Here is a 23,612-nt window from a genome sequence, read left to right on the forward strand (position 1 = left end):
ATTGACCTGAGGTCTGCCACAATGAACCATAAGCCCATGGATAATATTTTGAGGTCTGCCACAATGAACCATAAGCCCATGGATAATATTTTTTCAATTGAACTTAGGTTAGCCCTAGCTCGATCAACTCAACATGAAAATTAACAAAACCTAAAACTTTCACTTGAACATTTCTCTTATATACATCAATCAAAGGATCACAAAAATGTGTGAAAAGTTGACATTGTGGTGGAATGAAACCAACATTCTATGTTAAGGACGAGTGAGTTTCCTAATTAATGATTGAATGACATGATCCTAAGCCCGACACGAGATTGTTCAGGCCATGGATGCAAGGTCCAATCTGGGCCTATAGGCTATGCAAACAGGTCCTGGCCCAGCCCAATCTAATAGGTCCAAGCCCAGCCCAATCCTTCAATAATCAAAACAGTAGGGAGGTGTTACAATTATCATAAAGTATAAGGGGTTTTTTACTATTATCTCAATGGAAAGAGAAAGCCGTGTTCAGAATGCCCATCCTCGGGTCGAGGATCGCATGCTTCCATTTCCGACGCATTCTCTGCAAAACCACCGCAAATTAAAAAAACTCATTTGTTTTTTCAGTGGAAGAAGAAGAAGGAAGAGAAACGAGGAGAGCAGAAGAAAATCTCTCTTCTCATTCTCTCTCCATCTCTACTTTTCTCAGTTCTCTTCTCCACAAAAGCGAAAAAAATCAAAATGCCAGGTACAGGACCAAACGTAAAACCCCCAAAATCACAAACCCTAGAAATCTCAAAAGCAGAAGCAACCCACCCAAATAGAAAAACTTTCCAATCTTCCCATCAAAATACAAACTCTTTTACTTCAATTGCTGTTCTTGAAAAATCAAAACCCTAGAACTAACTCTCATGTTCTTCTTGCAGATCCGGAGGAAGAAGAAGAGGAGGAGGAGGAGGAGGAAGAAGAGGAGGAAGAAGAGGAAGAAGAAGAAGAGGAAGAAGAAGAGGAGGAAGAGGAGGAGGAGGAAGAAGAAGAAGTGGAGGTGATTCGGCTATCGCCAAACACGCTAACTGCAACGGAAGAGTATGTGTGCGAGGTCTGTGGGAAGCGGTTCCAGCGGCACCAGTACCTGCAGCTGCACCGGCGCGGGCACAAGTTACCGTGGAAGCAGCGGCCGGGGCAGCAGCAGCGGCAGCAGGGGGGGAAGAAGCGGGTGTATATCTGCCCGCTGCCATCATGCGAGCAGCACGACCCGGCGAAGGGGCTCGCGGACGTCACCGCCATCAAGCGGCACTTCTGCAGGAAGCATGGGGAGAAGAAGTGGAAGTGCGGGAAGTGTGGTAAAGACTATGCTGTTGAGGCTGACCTGAAGGTGCACTCGAGGGCGTGTGGGGCTGGGGAGTTTCGGTGCGATTGTGGTGGCGTCTTCTCCAAGTCTCTTTCTCTCACTTGATTTTCTTTTGATTTTCCGTTGATGCGAGGATTTCTATATTTTTGAAATTTTGTTCGATCACAGGAGAGATATTTTCCTTGCGCATATAGCTGTTTGTGATGCATCAGCTGCTGCTGCATCTTCTTCCTTTTCTTCTGGTGTCATTCCTGCAGTGCCGATCCGGCAACGAGGTAAAGTAGATTTCTCTTTTATTTATTTATTTCTGCTTTGGTTGATTGGGTTTTGGAAGGACTGCGCCAACTCTTTTCTTGTATATTTCAAAAACTGTTGAAAATTTTAGATTCTTTGTTTTGAATTTTGTCTGATAATGGAATATTAGATCACAAGTGGTGAAAGATAGGGGAGTTTGTTAGTCTGGTTTGATTTAAGTCAAGACGGAACCCAAGTAAAATCTAGGGCTGTGCGTGGATCTTATGTCTTGGAATTCCAGGAGTGGAAAAAATTAATTGTGATTTTGGAATCTCTAACTAAGTAGAAAATTTGAAAGTTGTGAAATGGCACTCTGTTGGATTGGAAAGAAATCACTCTTTTACATATAAGTGAGCATCATTTCAGCATTTTCAGAAATTCTGCTACAATTAGTAATCTCAAAAATCACAAATTATTATTCTCACAACCAAGCCAATTGCAACTTAAGATAATGTTGGTAAAATAACGGCATGTATGGATGTCTTGTTTTAGGAGAAGGGCAAGATGGATGCTTTTCCACCGAAATTAGCTTGCCATGCAGGATCTGAAATGCATTGGCTATTGATTTGAGCGGGTAATGCTGGAAAACCATATCCTGCACAACTGGTTCTAAATGCTTTGTGGAGAGATGATTCTCCTTTTCCCCGAAATTGTAAGTTAAAAAATCAAAAGACTAATATTATGGTGCGAACTGGGGGCTGATTTGTACAAAATCAAAAGCCGATTTGTGAATGAACTAAAGAAAATTGCAGATTGCTACAAAGTAACAGGTTAGAGAAGTACTTCGGCTGAAAGTGATAAAAAACATAAGATTTGAAGACCAGTTTGAAAAGGAGAGGAAAACTATTCCCATGAAAATTCCGGCACAAAGATGAATAATATTGCATAAGATGTGTCTATATTGCTTATATATTATTCTCTCAAAGCAATCAAAAAAAAAAAAAGAAAAAAAAAAGAAAAAAAGAAGAAGAAGAAATCTGGATTCCAGACTAGATACTGGCCCTTGTTTAGCACTTAGACTATAGTAGGTTGGAAATAACCAATTTCTATCTGTATTCAAAACAGAAATAGAAACAATGAAAAATGTGTAGAAGGAAAAACAATAAAAATGTGTCCCTGAACAGTCCTTATAAGTCTAATATTTTCCCAACTTTGGGGTTTCCAAAACTCAAAACACTTCTAGAAATACCAACTAAGCCTTGAACTCCCTTTCTTCTTGCGCAACACAAGGCCTATGGACCTCTTGGTTAGATCAGTATGATGACTTGGTCAGACCCCATAGTGTTATCCCTTGTTTTTTAGGCCTATTTTGGATGATCTTTGGACCTTTCTTGGGTTGTTACACAGCCCCACGACTGCATCCCCCGACCCGCATTTAGTGGAACTCTCTGGCAATTTAATGCTTTATAGAGATGAAATAACTCTGCATTTAGCTTCATTAACGTGTTCATCTAATCAGGGTTAGTTTTCCATGTTATGAATGATTATTTATCATGCCTGTAGGATGAGTTTGCAGTAGTCTTTGCTTTGACAATTTGTTCAACTCCATGTATTTTCTTGTTGACTGTCTTAAAACTTCTTCATGTTAGGTGACTTGGGACCATTTTGATTAGTGTATTTGGGTGTACAATTTTGCTTCATAGCATGCAAAGTGACTTTAGGACAATCCTTAATAAATGTGTTTGCCAGCATTTTGTATATCTTACTCATAAAACCATGTTACATTAAAACAGTGTTTTGCACAATCACCGGTGCTACATCAGACCTGATATTATCTGTTTACCTTTTCATAGTAGTGAAAGTAGCTACGTAATTATAACTCTGTGTCCACACTTCTAGTTCTACAAAAAATTGTTTATTTATAATTCTACACCCTTTTCCGGTACTGTATGCAGCATTGGTATGCACCTTTGTTTTCAATTTATCTGCCACTAATGCAATGTTATGCTTACCATTACCGACATCAGTTAAATTAGGCATAATTTACCTCGTGATTTGTGACTAGTTCAAAATATGGCATGACATAACCAATCATCGTCCTCAATTGGTTTTTATGGTCTCAGGACCTTACCTTTCAGAAAAAAAAAGGTCTTATGACCTTGTTCCTACCAACCAGCCAAGAAAACGCTGCAACCTTGGGAGGCACCCCCATATGACCAAATGAACTTGGTTGGGGCCTTTGACGCTTTTCGGCCGGGATGACGAATCGCCCCATAGAAGGATCAAAGGGAAAAGCTTGCCACCATTTCCCATTTCCACACCCAAGCATCCCTCTAGCGAGTAGATGGAGAGCAACCTTGAAGAATAGACAACATTCAAATTATATCTTCCAATTCCTCCCTTAATTCCAATGGTAGGGAAGAATCAAATCGCAAGGCTTCTGTATACCGAAAAGCACCTAGCAACACAGATTTTTACCCTCAGAGCAAGCCTAGCAAGTCTAGGAAATAGAAAACACGACGACTATTGCCAAGTGTCCTCTCATGCACTCACCATCACCCAATGAGAAGTTGATATCATCCTTGAAGTCACTGGCCCACTAGCCACCCTCATAATCCCCTTCCAAGCCATTAATGCTTTACGATGAATATTCCTTAGAGAACTGATCGCCCTCACTAACTCTGTATTTGTGCATACCTCTTTTTACAAACCAACCTCCTCCACCCTAAACCTCCACAACCATTTTCCTAAGAGAGATAAGTTTATTGATTCTAGCTCTCTAATATTTGCATTGTTGCACATCCGTCATGAATCTGTTTGCAAATTGATTATTTATTTATTTATTTAAGATAACGAAATTTTATTAAAAACAAAAGAAATGGAGAAGAACAACAACAAGGAGGGACTCTAAGAAAGCGACCCAACACTATCCAAGAAATCGTAAATTGCAATCTTTTAAAAAGGAGACAAGAAGCACATTCAATACCCAACAATCTAGCCCTTTGGGATATGCATTCCACCGCTTTACTATCATTGTTAAAACACCTCGTATCCCTTTCTTCCCAAACAACCCTCCAAATAGTGATGAGTGCCATTCTCCAGAGCACCATTTTAGCTTTCCCTAGGCGCACCCCATTCCAAGAGGATAAAAGACTGCCCATCGAGTTCGGGGCGATCCACCTCAAATGGAAGCGACCCAACATATCAGCCCAAATTAGCATTAGGAAAGAGCAATGCAAAAACAAATGATCCATTGTTTCCTCATCACGCAAACATAGAATGCACTTATTTAGGAGTACCATAGATCCCTTTCGAAGGTTATTAATGATTCAAACTTTCTTTCTTCCCACCAACATACCACATAATGTGGCCAATTCTCCATATTAGCAGGTGATAATTGATGCAACAATAGAAGCGGGTGAATGAATTAAAGCTCCCACAGCTAGGGAGATTAGAGGGAAATGGACAAATGCAGAGTATGCAAATGTGAAAGCATACGTGGCTACTTTTAAACCCATATGGCAAGCCACATGATTCATGATCATGTGTGATGGTTGGACTGGCCCAACCAGATGCATCATGATCAACTTTATGGTGTATTGCCACTTGGGAATGGTGTACCATAAGTCAATTGATGCATTAGATGAAAGAAAAAATGCTACTTATATTTTTCCCTAATGGATAAAATGGTTGATGAGATTGGAGAGGAGAATGTGGTGCAGATTATTACAGATAATAAAACAACATATAGGGCTGCAGGACAAAAGTTGATAATAAAAAGACCACATATTTGTTCTCCATGTGTTGCCCAATGTATTGATCTTATATTGGAAGATATTGGGAAGAAGAGTAGTGTTAAGGAAATGGTTGAAAAGGTAAGAGAAGTGACGACATTTATTTACAATCATAATCAAGTAGTAGCAATAATGAGGAGGTTTACGAATGAAAGAGAGTTGCTTACGCCCGCGACGACTAAATTTGCAATTAACTTTATAGCCCTGGAGAGTTTGTACCAGCCAAGGTGTCCTGTATCGATATCGGTTAGCGTAACGGTGACCTCCAAAACCGATACGGATACGGGGGCGTAACGGCCCGTAACGGCGCAAAATTTTTTTTTGCTAAAAAAATATGAAAAATTATGGATTAAATCCGGAATATTCTAAGCATTTCAAATATGCATTCATTTATAAATTGGAACATGTTTATGGTGGCGTAACGGTTCACTCTTTGGTGAGAAGTTGTATCGGACTGGCTGATGAATTTATGAACCAGATAACCTGAATTTGACTACAAAATTCATATATGTAATTTTCTAACTATCTACTATCAATGATAGATATATTAGAATGAATGTAATATGAAAATATCTTACATTTAGGTGTTTGCAATTATTTTTGAGGGCGTAAATAGAAAAAAAATATAAAATAGCACCCCAAATATGTAAAATGCACATTAACATGTTCTAATATGATTAACACATCATATGACATCATTAAAACAGCAAAAGAATCATTAAAAAATGATTTTTCGATTTTCAAAAAAAGGGCCGAAATAAATGCGTAAATAGAAAAAAATATAAAAAAAATATAAAATGGCACCCCAAATCTGTAAAATGCACATTAACATGTTCTACTATGATTAACACATCATATGACATCATTAAAACAACAAAAGAATCATTAAAAAATGATTTTTCGAATTTTCAAAAAAAGGGCCGAAATAAATGCGTAAATAGAAAAAAATATAAAAAAAAGGCACCCCAAATATGTAAAATGCACATTAACATGTTCTACTATGATTAACACATCATATGTCATCATTAAAACAGCAAAATAATCATTAAAAAATGATTTTTCGAATTTTCAAAAAAAGGGCTGAAGTAAATGGTAAATAGAAAAAAATATAAAAATATATTAAATGGCACCCCAAATCTATAAAATGCACATTAACATGTTCTACTATGATTAACACATCATATGACATCATTAAAACAGCAAAAGAATCATTAAAAAATGATTTTTCGAATTTTCAAAAAAAGGGCCGAAATAAATGCGTAAATAGAAAAAAATATAAAAAATATATAAAATGGCACCCCAAATCTGTAAAATGCACATTAACATGTTCTACTATGATTAACACATCATATGGCATCATTAAAACAGCAAAAGAATCATTAAAAAATGATTTTTCGAATTTTCAAAAAAAGGGCCAAAATAAATGCGTAAATAGAAAAAAATATTAAAAAATATAAAATGGCACCCCAAATCTGTAAAATGCACATTAACATGTTCTACTATGATTAACACATCAAATGGCATGATTAAAACAGCAAAACAACCATTAAAAATTGATTTTTCGAATTTTAAAAAAAGGGGCCAAAATTCATGCGTAAATAGAAAAAAATATAAAAAAATTATTAAATGGCACCCCAAATCTGTAAAATGCATATTAACATGTTCGACTATGATTAACACATCATATGACATGATTAAAACAACAAGACATATCAAAAAGCGTATAAATACCTATTTTTGACGAATTTCTGAAAAATGGCCCACCGAGCTTTGATTCAAAAAAATCTGTAATATAATATGTTTTTATCTCAAATACCTAGCCAAGGTTGGTCGAAATTAGTAGTAGAAGGAGTGAGAAACAGTTTGGAAGCAAGATGTTTCAAAAAAACAGCAAAAACAGAGCTTAAAATGAAAAAAAAGTTACCGTTATGGGCCCGTAACGGCCGTTACACCCCGTAATGGGCCTGTATCGGCCGATATGGGTACAAAATCGGGTAACGACTGATACGACCCCGAAACGCGTAACGCGTAACGGTCGATACGTAACCGTTTTGGCACACCATGGTACCAGCATAGGGGAGAGTTAAGTGAGATGTTCGCTTTCCGAGTTGGCTCAACATGGGAAGAAGACATCGGTGACATCGGTTGAGGTTGTAAAGACCATAAGGGACAACAAATATTGGAAGAAGATCCAAAAGATCCTAAAGGTGATGAAATTAGTAATGAGGGTACTCTGTCTTGTTGAAACCAACGAAGGTGTCCCATATCGGTTACGTATCGGCTGTAACGGCCGATACGTAACGGTAACGGTGGGGTCCGTTATGCGATACGGGGGCATAACGGCGATGCCCCTGATTTTGTTACCGTAATGGCCGCTAAGGGCCTGTTACAGGCGTAACGGCCGCTATGGGCCCGTAACGACTAGCCTGTAACGGTTGAGTGACGGTCACATTTTTTTTGCTTTTTTAAGCTCTGTTTTTTTTATTTTTTTGAAACCATTTGCTTCCAAACTCTCACTCAATCCGTCTACTACTATTTTCGACCAATGTTGGCTTGGTATTTGAGATAAAAACACATTATAGTACGGATTTTCTTGAATCGAAGCTTAGTGGGTCATTTTTTAGAAATTCGTCAAAAATAGGTATTTATACTTTTTATTGTATGTTTTGCTGTTTTAATCATACAATTTGATGTGTTAATCATAGTAGAACATGTTAATGTGCATTTTACAGATTTGTGGTGTCATTTTATATTTTTTCTATTTATGCAATAATTATGGCCCTTTTTTTTTTAAAATTCAAAAAATCATTTTTTAATGTATGTTTTGCTGTTTTAATCATACAATATGATGTGTTAATCATAGTAGAATATGTTAATGCGCATTTTACAAATTTGTGGTGTCATTTTATATTTTTTTCTATTTACGCAATAATTATGGCCCTTTTTTTTTTAAATTCGAAAAATCATTTTTTAATGTATGTTTTGCTGTTTTAATCATTACAATATGATGTGTTAATCATATTGGAACATGTTAATGTGCATTTTACAGATTTGTGGTGTCATTTTATATATTTTATATTTTTTCTATTTACGCAATAATTATGGCTTTTTTTTTAAATTCGAAAAATCATTTTTTAATGTGTTTTGCTATTTTAATCATACAATATGATGTGTTAATCATAGTAGAACATGTTAATGTGCAATTTACATATTTGTGGTGTCATTTTATATTTTTTTTCTATTTACGTACTAATTATGACCCTTTTTTTTAAAAATTCGAAAAATCATTTTTAATGTATGTTTTGCTGTTTTAATCATACAATATGATGTGTTAATCATAATAGAACATGTTAATGTGCATTTTACAGATTTGTGGTGTCATTTTATATTTTTTTCTATTTACGCAATAATTATGGCCCTTTTTAAAAAAAATTGAAAAATCATTTTTTAATGTATGTTTTGCTGTTTTAATCATACAATATGATGTGTTAATCATAGTAGAACATGTTAATGTGCATTTTACATATTTGTGGTGTCATTTTATATTTTTTTCTATTTACGCAATAATTATGACCCTTTTTTTTAAATTCGAAAAATCATTTTTTAATGTATGTTTTGCTGTTTTATTCATACAATATGATGTGTTAATCATAGTAGAACATGTTAATGTGCATTTTAAAGATTCGTGGTGTCATTTTATATTTTTTTTCTATTTTTCTATTTACACAATAATTATGGCCTCCCCTTTTTTTAATTCGAAAAATCATTTTTTAATGTATGTTTTGCTGTTTTAATCATACAATATGATGTGTTAATCATAGTAGAACAAGTTAATGTGCATTTTACAGATTTGCGGTATCATTTTATATTTTTTTCTATTTTTGAATTAGTGACTTTATGTTTTTATTTGCTTATATTGGACAGGTTTTGAAGCTTCTTATGGTTTAGTTAGAACATAAAGTCATCTTTATTGACGTAAGTCATACACTCATAGTCATACTCATATGTAATCTATATCTAATTATCTAGTATCTACTTAAACCTAAAGAAATGTCTGAGTCTAGCCAACAACAAGTGAGTGAGGATATTGGATGGCAACATTGTGAGAGGTTGGTGGTACTAGGCACCAAATGATGTGTAAATATTGTGATAGAATAGTGACTGGTGGAATTACCCGTCTCAAACAACATTTGGCACATCGAAATAGGTTAAGTTGTGGCATGTACTAGAGTACTGAAAGAGATAATGCTTTTAATGCAAGCTAGTTTGGATGAGTCGAAGGGTAAACGTGCTGCTGTACAAAAGAAGAAAGATGATGTTTTGGATGCAGCTCGACAGGAGGTGTTTGGTCCTAAATATATGAGCGTTCGTGATGAAGATATTATTGATTCTGACGAAGATTCAAATTGGGAATTAACTATAGCTAGGAGAGAGAGCTTGTGTCATGCTCGTGAAGAGGAAGAACATCGCCACATGTTTGGCACGCATGGGTCAGTGCGTGATATAGGGGGGCAGTGGGAGTGGGAGTGCAACTGCTTCTGCAGGTGGGGGGGTAAGTTTGGTGGGTTACGACGTGTTTGGGAGCCGACGACAGGCATCTTCACGTGATGCCCCTATACGTTTGGATGAAGAAGTAAATGAGCCTAGGAGACCCTATATTGATCCAATCCTGTTTAGGAAAGAATCAACTAAACAAAAGAAGATAAAACAAATGCGAAGTAGAACTTTCGTTGAGAAATTAGGTTGAGCAGCAGCAAAGTTATTTATACATGCCAACATACCTCCTAACGCGGCCAATTCTCCATATTGGCAGGTGGTAATTGATGCAACAACAGAAACAGGTGAAGGAATAAAAGCTCCCACGGCTAAGGAGATTAGGAGGAAATGGACAGATGCAGAGTATGTGGATGTGAAAGCATATGTGGTTACCTTTAAACCTATATGGCAAGCCAGAAGATGCATGATCATGTGTGATGGTTGGACTGGCCCAACCAGACGCAACATGATTAACTTCATGGTGTACTGCCACTTAGGAACTATATACCACAAGTCAATTGATCCCTTAGAGGTAACAAAAGATTCTAATTATATTACTGGACTAATGGATAAAGTTGTGGAAAAGATAGGAGAGGAGAATGTAGTGCAGATTGTGACAGATAATGAAGCATTATATAAGCTTGCAGGACATGTTGATGGATAAGAGAAAACGTTTTTTTTGGTCGCCATGTGCTGCCCATTGTATTGATCTTATATTGGAAGATATTGGGAAGAAGAAGAATGTTAAGGAAATGGTCGAAAGGGCAAGAGAAGTAACGACGTTTATTTACAACCATAATCAGGTAGTTTCAATAATGAGAAAGTTCACAAAAGAACGAGAGTTGTTGAGGCTTGCGGCGACTAGATTCGCTACTAACTTTATAGTATTAGAGAGTTTATTCTAGTATAGGGGATAGTTGAGTGAGATGTTCGCTTCTCGAGAGTGGCTCAACATAAAACATGGGAAGAAAACATCAGAGACACCGGTTGAAGTTGTGAACACCATACGGGACAACAAATATTGGAAGAGGGTCAAGCCGATCCTAAAGGTGATGGAGCTACCAATGAGGGTACTCCGTCTTGTTAAAACTAACGAGGCACCTATCATGGGCTTCCTATACGATGCCATGGATAAGGCAAAGTTGGCAATTCAACATGATAGTAGAAGCTGAGTCTTATTGGAGAATGATCGACAAGAGATGGACAAGACAACTCCATTACGATCTTCATGCAGCAGGTTATTACCTAAATCCTAGGTATAGATATGCCCAATCATTTGTTGCGGATGATGAAGTTCGTGTCGGGCTAAAAAATGTGATAAAGAGATTAGAGCCTGACTTAAATCTACAAATAAAGGCGTTGAATGAATTAGATACATTTGGAAATCGCCTTGGTAGTTTTGGAGATGCTCTTACACAGCATGTAGTATCTAGGTTGCAATCGGCCGAATAGTGGATTAATTTCGGAGAGAGTACGAAGGCTTTCCAAAATTTGCAGTAAAAGTTTTGAGCCAGACAATATCTTCCTCTAGCTGCGAAAGGAATTGGAGTTGTTTTGCGCTTATTCATTCAAAGAATAGGAATAGATTGCAGACTAGGACATTAGATAGACTTGTCTTCATGTATTATAATATAAAACTAAGAATGCGACGACATCATAGGAGCATTACAGCTGTCGATGACGGAGACTACTGTCAAATAAACTTGGACAATATTTATGATGAGGATGACCTACTTCTACCTTGGTTGGAAACGAGGGAAAAGCAAATTGAAGAGGATAGTGAAGAATTAGAAATTAATGACCCAGAAATACGCAGAGCGTAATAAGAGAGTCGTGCAGATGTGTTGGACCCAGTAAGAGGGGCAACGTTTATGCTAAGTACGGGTCAAGATCAACAAAAGAGTACGAGCAATGGTAGCGTGATCGTGTCGGATGATGGTGACGATGACCTCCCTGCCCCTGGTGCTGGCACTTTTGGTGTTGCTCAGCGCCCTATACAGCCGTTTACAGATCGCGATACCAATGAACATCGACGAGGTAGTACACGAGGTCCGACTTATGAATGTACTGAGTCACGATACAGCCAGCTGGAGGAGGGTACATCTAGTGGTGCACCGGGTCCGAGAGGTCTGGAACATCAGCAGGCTCATGATCCTGGTTATTATGATGGATATTCTTATGGTCAATTGGATTATGATTATGCTGGTTATATTGAGTCTGTTCCATCACATTCATGTTGGAGTAGTCCTCCTGATCAATATCCATATGATTATAGATATCCAGATCCAAATCCAAGTTACTCATCACAGCAGACGCACTCTCAATCTCAAGATTCTCAGCAGCCTGAGTATGGGCACCAATATGGCTATTCGACGGGCACTAGTGGATATCCTTACTTGGGGTCAGAGTTGTTGCCTAGTCAGGATCAGTCATCCTCTAGTTTCGTTGATCTAGTATTTCCTTCTGGCACTGGATATTATGGATATTTAGATGCAGCACCTGCACCTATTGGACAGCCTCAACCTGATGATGACGATGACGATGATGTAGAGGTTGAGCAACCACAAAAAAGTAGATTTTCATTTTGGTGGTGACTTGTGATTGTGAGTATATATTTGTATTAAGGTAAGCATTTGCAGCAGATAGCTCACAGCAGTATTATTGCAAGAAGCCAAGCATACACTTGACACTGCTGAACTTGTATTTAAAATAGCTCCCCCGACAACCAATCATGTAATCCTTAATCAAGTTGCAGGGGAGTATATCAGATAATACTATTTTATTTATTTATTTTTTTAATATTCTTGACTTGAGGTTGACTCATAGACAAGAATCACAGTCACATCCACAGGTATGTTCGAGAAACTCCTCAAAAATAATTGCAAACACCTAATGTAAGATATTTTCATATTGCATTCATTCTAATATATTTATCATTGATAGCAGATAGTTAGAAAATTAAATATATGAATTTTGTAGTCAAATTCAGGTTATCTGGTTCATAAATTCATCAGATAGTCCGATACAACTTCTCACCAAAGAGTGAATCGTTACACCACCATAAACATGTTCCAATTTATAAATGAATGCATATTTGAAATGCTTAGAATATTCTGGATTTAATCCATATTTTTTCATATTTTTTTGGCAAAAAAAAATTTTGTGCCGTTGCGGGCTGTTACGCCCCCGTATTGCCGTTATGCCCCCCGTATCCGTATCTGTTTTGGAGGTCACCGTTACGCCAACCGATACCGATACGGGATACCTTGCGAAGCACCTATCATGGGCTTCCTCTATGATGCCATGGATAAGACAAAGCTGGCAATTCAACGTGATTGTTCAAATTGGGAGGTCTACTGGAGGATGATTGACAAGAGATAGACAAGACAACTCTATCATGAACTTCATGTCGCAGGTTACTATCTAAATCCTAGATACATATATGCCCAATCATTTCTTGCAGATAATGAGATTCATGTTGAGTTAAGAAATGTGATAAAGAGATTAATAGCCCGACTTATATATGCAAATAAAGGTGTTAAATGAATTGGATACATATGGAAATCACTAGGGCAACTTTGGAGATGCTCTTGCATAACACGTAGTATCTAGGTTGTCACCTGCCGAATGGTGGATGGATTTCGAAGAGAGTGCGAAGGCTCTTCAAAAAATTGCAGACAACATCTTCCTTTACCTACGAAAGGAACTGGAGTAGTTTTGCACTTATGCATTCGAAGAATAGGAAGATATTGCAAACCAGGACATTTGATAGACCTATCTTCTTGTACTACAACATGAATGTTAATGTGCATTTTATACATTTGGGGTGCCATTTTATATTTTTTAATATTTTTTTCTATTTACATTTATTTTGGCCCTTTTTTTGAAAATTCGAAAAACCATTTTTAAATGATTCTTTTGCTGTTTTAATGATGTCATATGATGTGTTAATCATAGTAGAACATGTTAATGTCCATTTTTTTCTTGAAAATTCGAAAAATCATTTTTTAATGATTCTTTTGCTATTTTAATGATGTCATATGATGTGTTAATCATAGTAGAACATGTTAATATGCATTTTACAGATTTGGGGGGCCATTTTATATTTTTTTTAATATTTTTTTCGATTTACGCATTTATTTCGGCCCTTTTTTTGAAAATTCGAAAAATCATTTTTTAATGATTCTTATGCTGTTTTAATGATGCCATATGATGTGTTAATCATAGTAGAACATGTTTTTGAAGAAAAATCATTTTTAATATTGCTGTTTTAATGATGCCAAATGTGCATTTTACATATTTGGGGTGCCATTTTATATTTTTTTCTATTTACGCATGAATTTTGGCCCTCAAAAATAATTGCAAACACCTAAATGTAAGTTATTTTCATATTACATTCATTCTAATATATCCATATTCGAAGAATAGGAAGATATTGCAAACCAGGACATTTGATAGACCTATCTTCTTGCACTACAACATGAAGCTAAGAATATAGTGACATTATAGGAGCATTATTGCAGCAGCTGCCGGTGATACAGACTATCATCCAATAAGTTTGGATAATATTTATGAGCGGACGATTTGCTTTTACCTTGATTGGAAGCAAGAGAAAAACAAATAGAAGAGGATAGTGAATAATTGGAAGTGGATGACCCAATAGTACCCACGACGCAATAAGAGAGTCGTGTAACTGTGTTGGATATAGAAAGAGGAAAATTTTATGCAAAGTCTAGACCAACGGAAGAGTACGAGCAGTAGTAGTAGTGAGACCGAGATAGATGATCATGGTGGTGATGGTGATAATGCACCTGATGTTGATCCCACTTGCTCAGCACACCGTCATACAACCGTCTACAGATCGCGAGGCTGATGAGCATCGACAGGGTACATGATGTCGGAGTTATGAGTCTACTGAATAACGATGCAGACAGCGGGAGGAGGTTGGCTCCAGTTGTGCACTACCGGGAGGTCTGGAACACCAGCATCATGCTTATGGTCTCGGGCATTTTGGATATTCTTACGGCTAATAGAATTAGATGGAGCATATTTCGTCATAGACATGTTGGAGTAATCATCCCAATTCACATGTTCCATATGATTACAAATATCCAGACCCAGATCCAAATCCAAGTTATTCACAACAGCTCGAGTACTGGCACTAGTGAATATCCTTACTCGGGGTCGGAGTGTTGCCTAGTCAGGATCAATTATCCTTTAGTTTTCTTGACCTGATCTTTCCTTTTGGCACAAGATATTATGAATATGCAGCACCTACTCCACCATCGCAACCCGATGATGACGAGGATGTGGAGGTCAAGCAACCACAACAAAGCAGATTCTCATTTTGGTGGTGACTCGAGAGTTTTATTAAGGTAAGTATATTTTTTTAAGACATTATTTACATTTAAGGCAAGTATTTCTATTCCAATTACCCACACATTCATTAACATTGCCGAACTTGTGCTTAAAATAACTCCCTTGATAACCAATCAAGTAATCCTTAATCAAGTTGCAGGGGAGTAAATCAGACACTGCTAATTTTTTTCTTTTTATATCTTGAGGATGAAGGACGGGAATTACAAGAGTGGAGAAAGCTATAGCATGTTCAAGACTTTAAATAGAATAAAGTAAACATCGTAATTTATATAAGTCCTCACCTCACACTCCTCAAGGACAAGTATATAATGTAAAATTGTAGGGTACATTATGGAAAATAATAGCAAACGCCTACACATGTGAGATATTTTGATATTAAATTTATTCTAATATATTTATCATTAGTATTAGATAGTTAGAATATTAAATCTATGAGTTTTGTAGTCAATTCTAGGCGGTCACGTTCATAAATTCATTACACCACCTGATACAGCTTTCTCACCAAAGAGTAGACTGTTACACCGCCATAAACATGTTCAAAATTATAAATGAATGCATATTTGAAATATTTAGAATTTTTTGGATTTAATGGATATACATATACACACACACACACACACACATATATATATATATATATATGTATATATATATATATATATATATATATATATATATATATATGTATATATATGTATATATATATATATATATGTATATATATGTATATATATATATATATATATGTATATATATATATATATATATGTATATATATATATATATTGAGAACAAAAAAATTTCTGATCATTTGCAGGGGGCGTATCGGCCGGCCAATACGGCCTGTAACCGTATCGGTAATAGTGGGCACCGTTGCACCCACCTTTATCGCAACGATACACCTTGCCCCTCACAAGGGAGTAAAAGGATTTAATCGAGAAGTTTTATCAACCTTCCACACCATTTTATCCGGCTTGGAGGAAATCAAAGTGTAGAGGTGAATGCGCTCAAGAAAAGTATATGCAATAACTTCCTCATCTCGTAGATAGCGCCTATAAGGAGGTTCCTAAATTACTGCCCCTCCAATACGAGAGAAGCAATCTGCCACCACTACAACGGGATCGGGGGCCAATTGGAAAATGCTTAGGAAGTCATCTTTTAGAAGGGATAACCTACCCAAATGTCTTCCCAAAGCCTTTTTTTCCCCATTGTTGCCTACCGAAAATCCCAAACCTTCCAAGAAAGCCGATTTCAAGGAGTGAACTCCTTTCCAAAGAGCCGAAACCCTATAAATAGATGAATCTCTCGTCCACCAATCTTCATACAAAGAGTCATACTTTTGATTACCCTTCTCCAAAGGGCACCCTCTTCCTCCCCAAACCTCCGAAGCCATTTTCCAAGCAATGCTATGTTCATGGACTTAAGGTCTTTGATACCTGCTCTTCTCTCCTCATAAGTCTTGCAAACTTCATCCCAACTTACTAGATAAAATTTCTTTTTTTTTTTCTTCCGCTCCTTGCCACAGGAAGCCCCCCTTCAACTTTTCATGCCTTGAGAGAACCGAGGCCAGACACTTGAAAAGCGATATGAAATAAAGGGGAAGATTTGATGAGGCAGCCTTGATGAGGGTAATACGGCCGCCTAGCAAGAGATACCAGGTTTTCCATCTAGCAAGCCTCCTCTCAAATCTTTCCACCACCTTGTTCCAAAGAACACTAGCCAGTTTGCCCACACAAAGAGGCAAGCCCACAAACGTAACCGAAAGCACCCTAACCACACGTCTAAAAGCCTCAGCTATTCTTTGCACTTCATCATTCTCCATTCAAAAGTCTGTTTGCACATCGTTCCGTCTTCTGCTCCTCTCCACTAGAACTCATGCCTTGTTCTTTCTAGCCCATTTAGTATGGATGCCAGACAAGTAAACGAGGATATGAAATACAATGACATATTAGACATGGCTCCGACTTGATTAAGGTGATTCTTCCTCCTAAAGCACAGCGTCTACTCTTTCATCTTGAGAGCTTCCTTCCAATTCTTTCAATTACCTATACCAAAAATGCTTTACATGCTTGTTGATGCATAATTGGAGGCCCAGATATTAAGAAGGGAGGTAGCTAGCTTTGCAACCAAAGACCCCCACCAAACCTTCCACTATGTCATTTGATGATCTTGTTGACAAATTTTCACATTTGTCAGTTTAGGAGAATACATTCCTTCCCAACATGTGTTTTATGCTTCGGAAGGATGCAAAGTGAGCCTATCCTTTATTCTCTTGTGCAAGATGGCTTTCTATATTGGCGCTACCTTTTTTGGCCTCTTCGGTGTTGATTGGCTTCTTCCATGTGCAACAATGGATCTTATGGCTGGGAGGAGAAGTGCAGACCATTCAAAACCTACTTGAGAACGCTCGTGCATGTAATCATGTTGGGTATTTGAAAGAAAGGAAAAATGAAACTTGTGAAAATAACCCCCCCAAGCATCAATCATATTTTCTAAAGCTAAGTTGCCACTGGTATATTGGGTTTTACCTTGGTGTAGATCAAAGTTGATCAAAGGAGTTCCCCTTTATGATCTTATTCATGAGCCTTACTTCCGAATTTAATAGCCTTTGTATGTGCTCCAGGTCTATAAATATTAACAACTTAAAAATTCCAAGAAAGGCAAATTGTAACACCACCTCTCTTGCTAAGGGGACCATAGATCTTCTCTTTGTATGGGGGACTCTTTATCTGTTGCCAAAAGATGTCTTGTTATCTTAATGCTCTTTACAAATATATCCAATATATCCAAAACGAGTTGGTACACTTACTGAAAATGACATGATGGGTGAAGGGATCACTCCATGCTTTCTGGCAAGGAAAAAAAACCCTAACATTGGAGAGGTAATGTTGAGCATGGGGCAACTGTCCTATTAATCAACAGGACATCAAGGTTAAGTTGATAATTGACAGAAGGAGGCCACAAATATGAATATGAACTATGATGAATATGGTGGAATTTCAGCACGGCATGTCTAGGAAGATGAAGTGGCCTCCAGAAAGAACAATGAAGAGATGCATAAGGAGGCAATCAGTTTGGTGATAAAGAAACCATGACACTTTTTTATCAGGTCCGTCTGGATGGAGTAGAATGATAGCGTTTCCTGAACCAGAGCAGGTCTCCAGATGAGGTTTTTAGAAGGGACAAGCTGCATGCAAAGGTTTGGGCCTCTTCTATAAAGGCCTTTGCTAATTGTGCTTTAGTCTCTTTTGGCCTCTTGGTGTTGAGTTAGTTTATTATCTCTCTCTCTCTCTCTCTCTCTGTCTCTCTCTCATCCGCTCACTCGCTCTAGCTGCCTTTTCACCTAAAGCATGTACATGAAAAGTCAGTGACTCGAGACAAAATTTGGAATTGGAGGCCAAACTCTCATCAACTGTAGGAGATTGACGTGGATTTTAAGAAGGGAAGAAACATGCTGATGCTGGTCAAAGAAGTCTGGGACCTGAAGTGGGCCCAAAACAGTGCTGAAACAGGCCCAACATTGACTCCAGTAGCAGCAGCCATAGAAAGATGGTGCATGCAGTTTATAGGAAGAGATCAAGGTCTGACATCACCTATATGCTCATTTCAGCAACCCTTGTTGTATAGGAGCTCTTATGACTAGGGGTTTTATCCTACAGAAGGTTTTAGAAGGCTTAACAGCCTCTCAGGCCTATTTGTGGACGCACATGTTTTGCTTAGTGGTTTGTGTAGCGGTTTCTGTGAGTTGTTTGTTTCTTCTTAAGAGTCTAATGGAAGTGATTAGAAGGGCTTAGATTAAAGCCAGCCTACTGCTTGGTTTTAATAGATTTTAGGGTTTGGTTTTAAGCGTTTGCAAATGCTTTTACCAGCCATATGGGAGGGGACGTGGTCATTGTTTACTTTTCACTCTTGGAATATATTTGGGAATTTTGGTGTTCATCTGAACCTTTTGATTCAGACAAAAGATCTTCTCTCCACCCATCCTGGCAATAACTGCATGGCATCTGGTACATTTTAATCCTTTTTTATTGCTGATAACTATTTTCTAGATGCTGGAAATGGTGTTAAGCTCTGGATTTTATTGGGAATGCTGCAAACTGTAATTACAATGCTAAAATTCTGTTTATAGTTGCTGGAAATCTTATTTTGTGCCTGCATTGTTGGCTGTAATTGCTGAAAATGGATTCTTAGGGCCTTTGGGTTTTGCAGTTGAATTCACATTTAGGGTGTGTTTGATTTTTAATTTACCTTTGTAAATACTGCTAAATGAGTAATCATCAATTGCATTGGTAATTCATGCCAGTGACATCCACGTGACGTTGACAGTTACAGGTGTTTGGATGGCTCCGACACTAAAATCAAGGAAAGGAAAAAATCATACCCTTAAAATTTTGGGGCCACCTTTATTTGTGTCTGATCCATGCTGTCCATTCATTTCCCCTACTCATTTTAGGTCATGAGCCAAAAGATGAGGCAGATCCAAAGCGCAAGTGGACCACACCACAGGAAACAGTGGTAATTGAACACCTACCGTTGAAAACTTCTTGGGGTCCACAGAAGTTTTGGATCAAGCTGATATTTATGTTTTCCCTTCATCCATGTCTGTGAGATGTTATGAACAGGTTGGATAACAGATACATATCCTTGTGGGCTGTGAGCCACATTTCAGTTTTCAACGGTGGATGTCATTATCCCTCCTGTTTCATTTGGTGTGGTCCACTTGAGTTTACAATCTAACTCATTTTTGCGCTCATGCCGTAAAATGAGCTGGTAAAACGGATGGATGGCGTGGATCAGACATTTATCATGGTGGGACCAATATTTACTCGGATGCAATCCTTCCTGATTTTGTGCATGCAGTCACGGATATTGAGGTGTAATTAAAAATGTAATATCCCTCAGTTTCAAATGTGGGTAAAAAGTCATCATTGCTTGTTTACCACCATTTACTGTGGGAAATGAGAAAACAAACAGCCCCTTAGTTATTGATTCTTTTGGAGGAATAGTATTGATCATCGCATTTGGATCTAAGCTGTGGATGTTTGTGTCCTGCTAAATCTTTGAAAGTCCTATGTCAATCAAGGTTTTGGGGGAAGGAAATGGATGGTTATAAAAAGTCAATCTAATTTCCTATGACTGTCTATTATCTGTCAAAGAAATCATCCAAACCAATGCAAGCATTTTTTTCGTTTCATATTTTTATGTATTTTGATACATTTACACCAGACCAAATAATAAAATAACTGATTATGCTGTTTTCTAGGCTTTACATATCCTCATGTGCAACTCTCACCATATTCTCTTTGAATGTTATCGTAGATAGTTGCCTGAGCATGGCCAAGGGGAATATTGTGGCTATTTGTCAATTTGGCGGCAAATTCGTGCCAAATAGTGATGGATCAATGTCATATGCTGGCGGGGAAGCACACGCGATAGAGGTTGATCGCAACATGAGGTTTGATGATTTCATGTCAGAAATAGCTGACATGTGGAATTGCGACACAAGTACCTCATCTATCAAGTACTTCTTGCCAAGCAACAAACGCACTCTTATTACAGTATCTAATGACAAGGACCTACAACGGATGGTTGATTTTCACAAGCACTTGGAAACAGCAGATGTTTATGTCATATCGAGAGAGACTGCTGTTCCTCACTGCAACCTAAATACTGTGGGGAGTTCCTTGAACACTGTCAACAGCGCTTTAAACACCGCCACTAGCAGGTATTTGCCCTGTGCTTTTTGTCAACAAGTCTTGCCTCACCACGTGGTAATCCAGATTTTTCATCTGGAAGGGCCCACCGTTTATGGTCCACATGGCAGAAATTTCAGTGGACAAAGCCCTCCCCATCCACATCTTGTGTGAATGGTGAGAGTTTTCTTTAGTGGGACTTTCTATATGAACAGTCACACCATGTGAGGAGGCAGAAGACAGCAAGCAGCTTGAGAAAGCCTCTAGGGACACGCCCTGTTAGCATTTCTCACGTCCTAATTTCTTTCCATTTACACGTGTGAGTTGTACATTGCAAGAAATAACATTGCCATGCATGCTGTTGCAGGGCTAGTAGGACTATAGTTGCCAACTCGGTTACCCCTGTTGTTCCCACGGTTGCTCCCACTGTTACTCCTACAGATGCTCCTGCTGACGATGCTCGGCAACTGAAGTCACCAAATTCTGCAGAAAACATCATCACTGTTGTTGGCCAAGAATTTAACAGCATTCAGGATTTCCGGGATGCGTTGCGCAAGTATGCCGCCGCAAAAGGCTTCGTGATTGAGTTTCTTAAGAATGAACGTGCCCGTGTGACTGCCAAATGCAAAGCCATTGATTGCCAGTGGCGGATACATGGTTCTAGACTGTCGAAGACACAAAAATTTAGAGTCCGGAAAGTAACCGATGTTCATACATGCGGTGGGGGTAATGGCAATGGTGACGGCATTGCCTTCGATGAAGGAGACTCTCTGGCCACGAAGAACTGGGTGGTGAATACTATAAAAGAGAAGTTACGGGAAACTCCGAAGTATAGGACCAAGGATGTTGTAACCGACCTCTATCGAGATTATGGGATTAGCTTGAAGTATCATCAGGCGAGGCGAGCCAAGGATATTGCCAAGGAGCAGCTTCGGAGTATGGACATGAATGCATATAATCAGCTGCTTCGGTTTTGTGAAAGGGTAAGAGAGACAAACCCAGGTAGCCTTGTCACAATACGCACAGCAGAGTCATCAAAGTTTCACCGTCTTTTCATTTCCTTCTGTGCTTCCCAACATGGTTTTGAGCACGGTTGCCGCCCACTCCTTTTTCTGAATGGGACATCTCTAGAAGACAAATACCAGGGGATGCTGTTGGCTGCTGCTTCTGTTGATGGGGATGATGGTATTTTTCCGGTTGCCTTTGCAATAGTAGAGGCGGAGACTTTTGATAGCTGGCATTGGTTTTTGTTCGAGTTGAAGTCAACATTGTCGACAAATCGAAATTTGACATTTGTGTCTGACAGAAACAAGGGTTTGAAGGAGGCGGTCACGCAGGTGTTTCCAGGCAGCTTTCACGGGTATTGCTTACTTCACCTCATTGAGGACTTCAAGACAGAGTTGAAGGGACTATGGTCCCAACCTGTGAGAGAAGCGATGGTTAACGAGTTCAGACGTGCAGCTTATGTCAGCAGAAATACGGAATTCAATGCATGCATTGAAAACATGAGAAACGTTTCACATGACATTGCTGCGTGGGTCCTGGCCAGCCAGCCTGAGCAGTGGTCGAATGCATTTTTCCGCGGGTCGCGGTATGACCATGTTTCGTCGAACTTTGCGGCGTTGTTCAAAAGTTGGATATTGGAGGAAGATGAGCTGTCGCTTGTAAAAATGGTAGACATTGTACAGTGTAAGACCATGGAGATGATCCATATACGTCGAGAAACATCTAGCATGTGGTCCACCACGCTAACACCTTCAATGGAGCAAAAGCTACAGAAGGAGATATACAGCTCACGCCCATTCAACGTCTACTCATCAGGTGGCGTGTTCGAGGTCCGCAGTGATTCCGTTAACAACATTGTCAACGTCGATACTTGGGAATGTTCGTGTAGGAGATGGCAGACTATGGGCTTGCCATGCATGCATGCTATTGCAGTTTTCAATCACACGGGTAGAAACCCGTATAGCTATTGTTCAAGGTACTTCACTGTCGATTGCTACCGCCTAACGTATTTGGAATCTATCAATCCGATACTGAATGTTGATAGGGTAGTACGTGAAGATTCCCCCACTGGTGTCATCTCATACCCTTCTCATCCACACCCACCCATCAATCAAGTACAAATGCAGTCAAGAAGGAAGCGGCCTGAACCACAAATGCCGGGTTTGTGGCCGAGGCCGCACTATTGCAGTAGGTGCAAAACAGCTGGGCACAATAGGGCGACATGCAAAGCATCAAAAGTATGAAAGCATGGTACTTTTGAGTCTGAGATGTAATTTAACTCGCGTTTTTTTCTATAGGTAGGAGTCCTCAATGTGTGGAAGCAACTTTTGTCATTTTGATGTATGGAACCAGAATAGATAAGTCTCTTAAGTTAAATGTAATTACTAGCACCTTAGGAGTCAGATGGGTGTTGGGTATTTTGAATGCGATGCTTTTTCTCTCTTACGCTAATGGCATTTTGTGATGGTTCATGAGGTTTATTTCATTGGACTTTTTTTATTTTTTATTGGAAGGTAATTCCAGGCGACCCATCTTCAAGCGCTAAACTCAAACGGCCGACACACCAATGTGGCACATGTCTGGGATCCTGGGGGCTCGGATGGTGCCTTCATGCATCAGCTGGAGTCATCAGGTGAGCAACAT

General features: G+C 38.5%; 1 protein-coding gene and 1 long non-coding RNA gene across 3 annotated transcripts; both read left to right on the forward strand.

Annotated features, from left to right (window-relative positions):
* The first annotated feature begins 561 nt into the window (after positions 1-561).
* On the forward strand, positions 562-23,447 carry LOC131246532 (uncharacterized). Of its 2 annotated transcripts, none has more exons than XM_058246752.1 (5): positions 562-738; positions 923-1,413; positions 1,496-1,602; positions 20,590-20,995; positions 21,331-23,447. In XM_058246752.1, the coding sequence occupies exons 1-5, from the start codon at positions 718-720 to the stop codon at positions 23,210-23,212; spliced, it is 2,907 nt and encodes a 968-aa protein (XP_058102735.1). In that variant the 5' UTR covers positions 562-717; the 3' UTR covers positions 23,213-23,447. The 2 variants fall into 2 exon arrangements, with proteins under 2 accessions (XP_058102735.1, XP_058102734.1); XM_058246751.1 differs by having other exon boundaries at positions 562-724; positions 903-1,413.
* LOC131246533 (uncharacterized) lies at positions 2,202-13,670 on the forward strand. The gene is made up of 3 exons (XR_009171412.1): positions 2,202-5,582; positions 7,432-7,611; positions 13,166-13,670. It is a non-coding gene; the product is annotated as an uncharacterized LOC131246533 (long non-coding RNA).
* Positions 23,448-23,612: the final 165 nt, after the last annotated feature.

The sequence above is a fragment of the Magnolia sinica genome, chromosome 5 (genome assembly GCF_029962835.1).
Source record: "Magnolia sinica isolate HGM2019 chromosome 5, MsV1, whole genome shotgun sequence".
In the NCBI taxonomy this organism is placed as follows: Eukaryota; Viridiplantae; Streptophyta; class Magnoliopsida; order Magnoliales; family Magnoliaceae; genus Magnolia; species Magnolia sinica.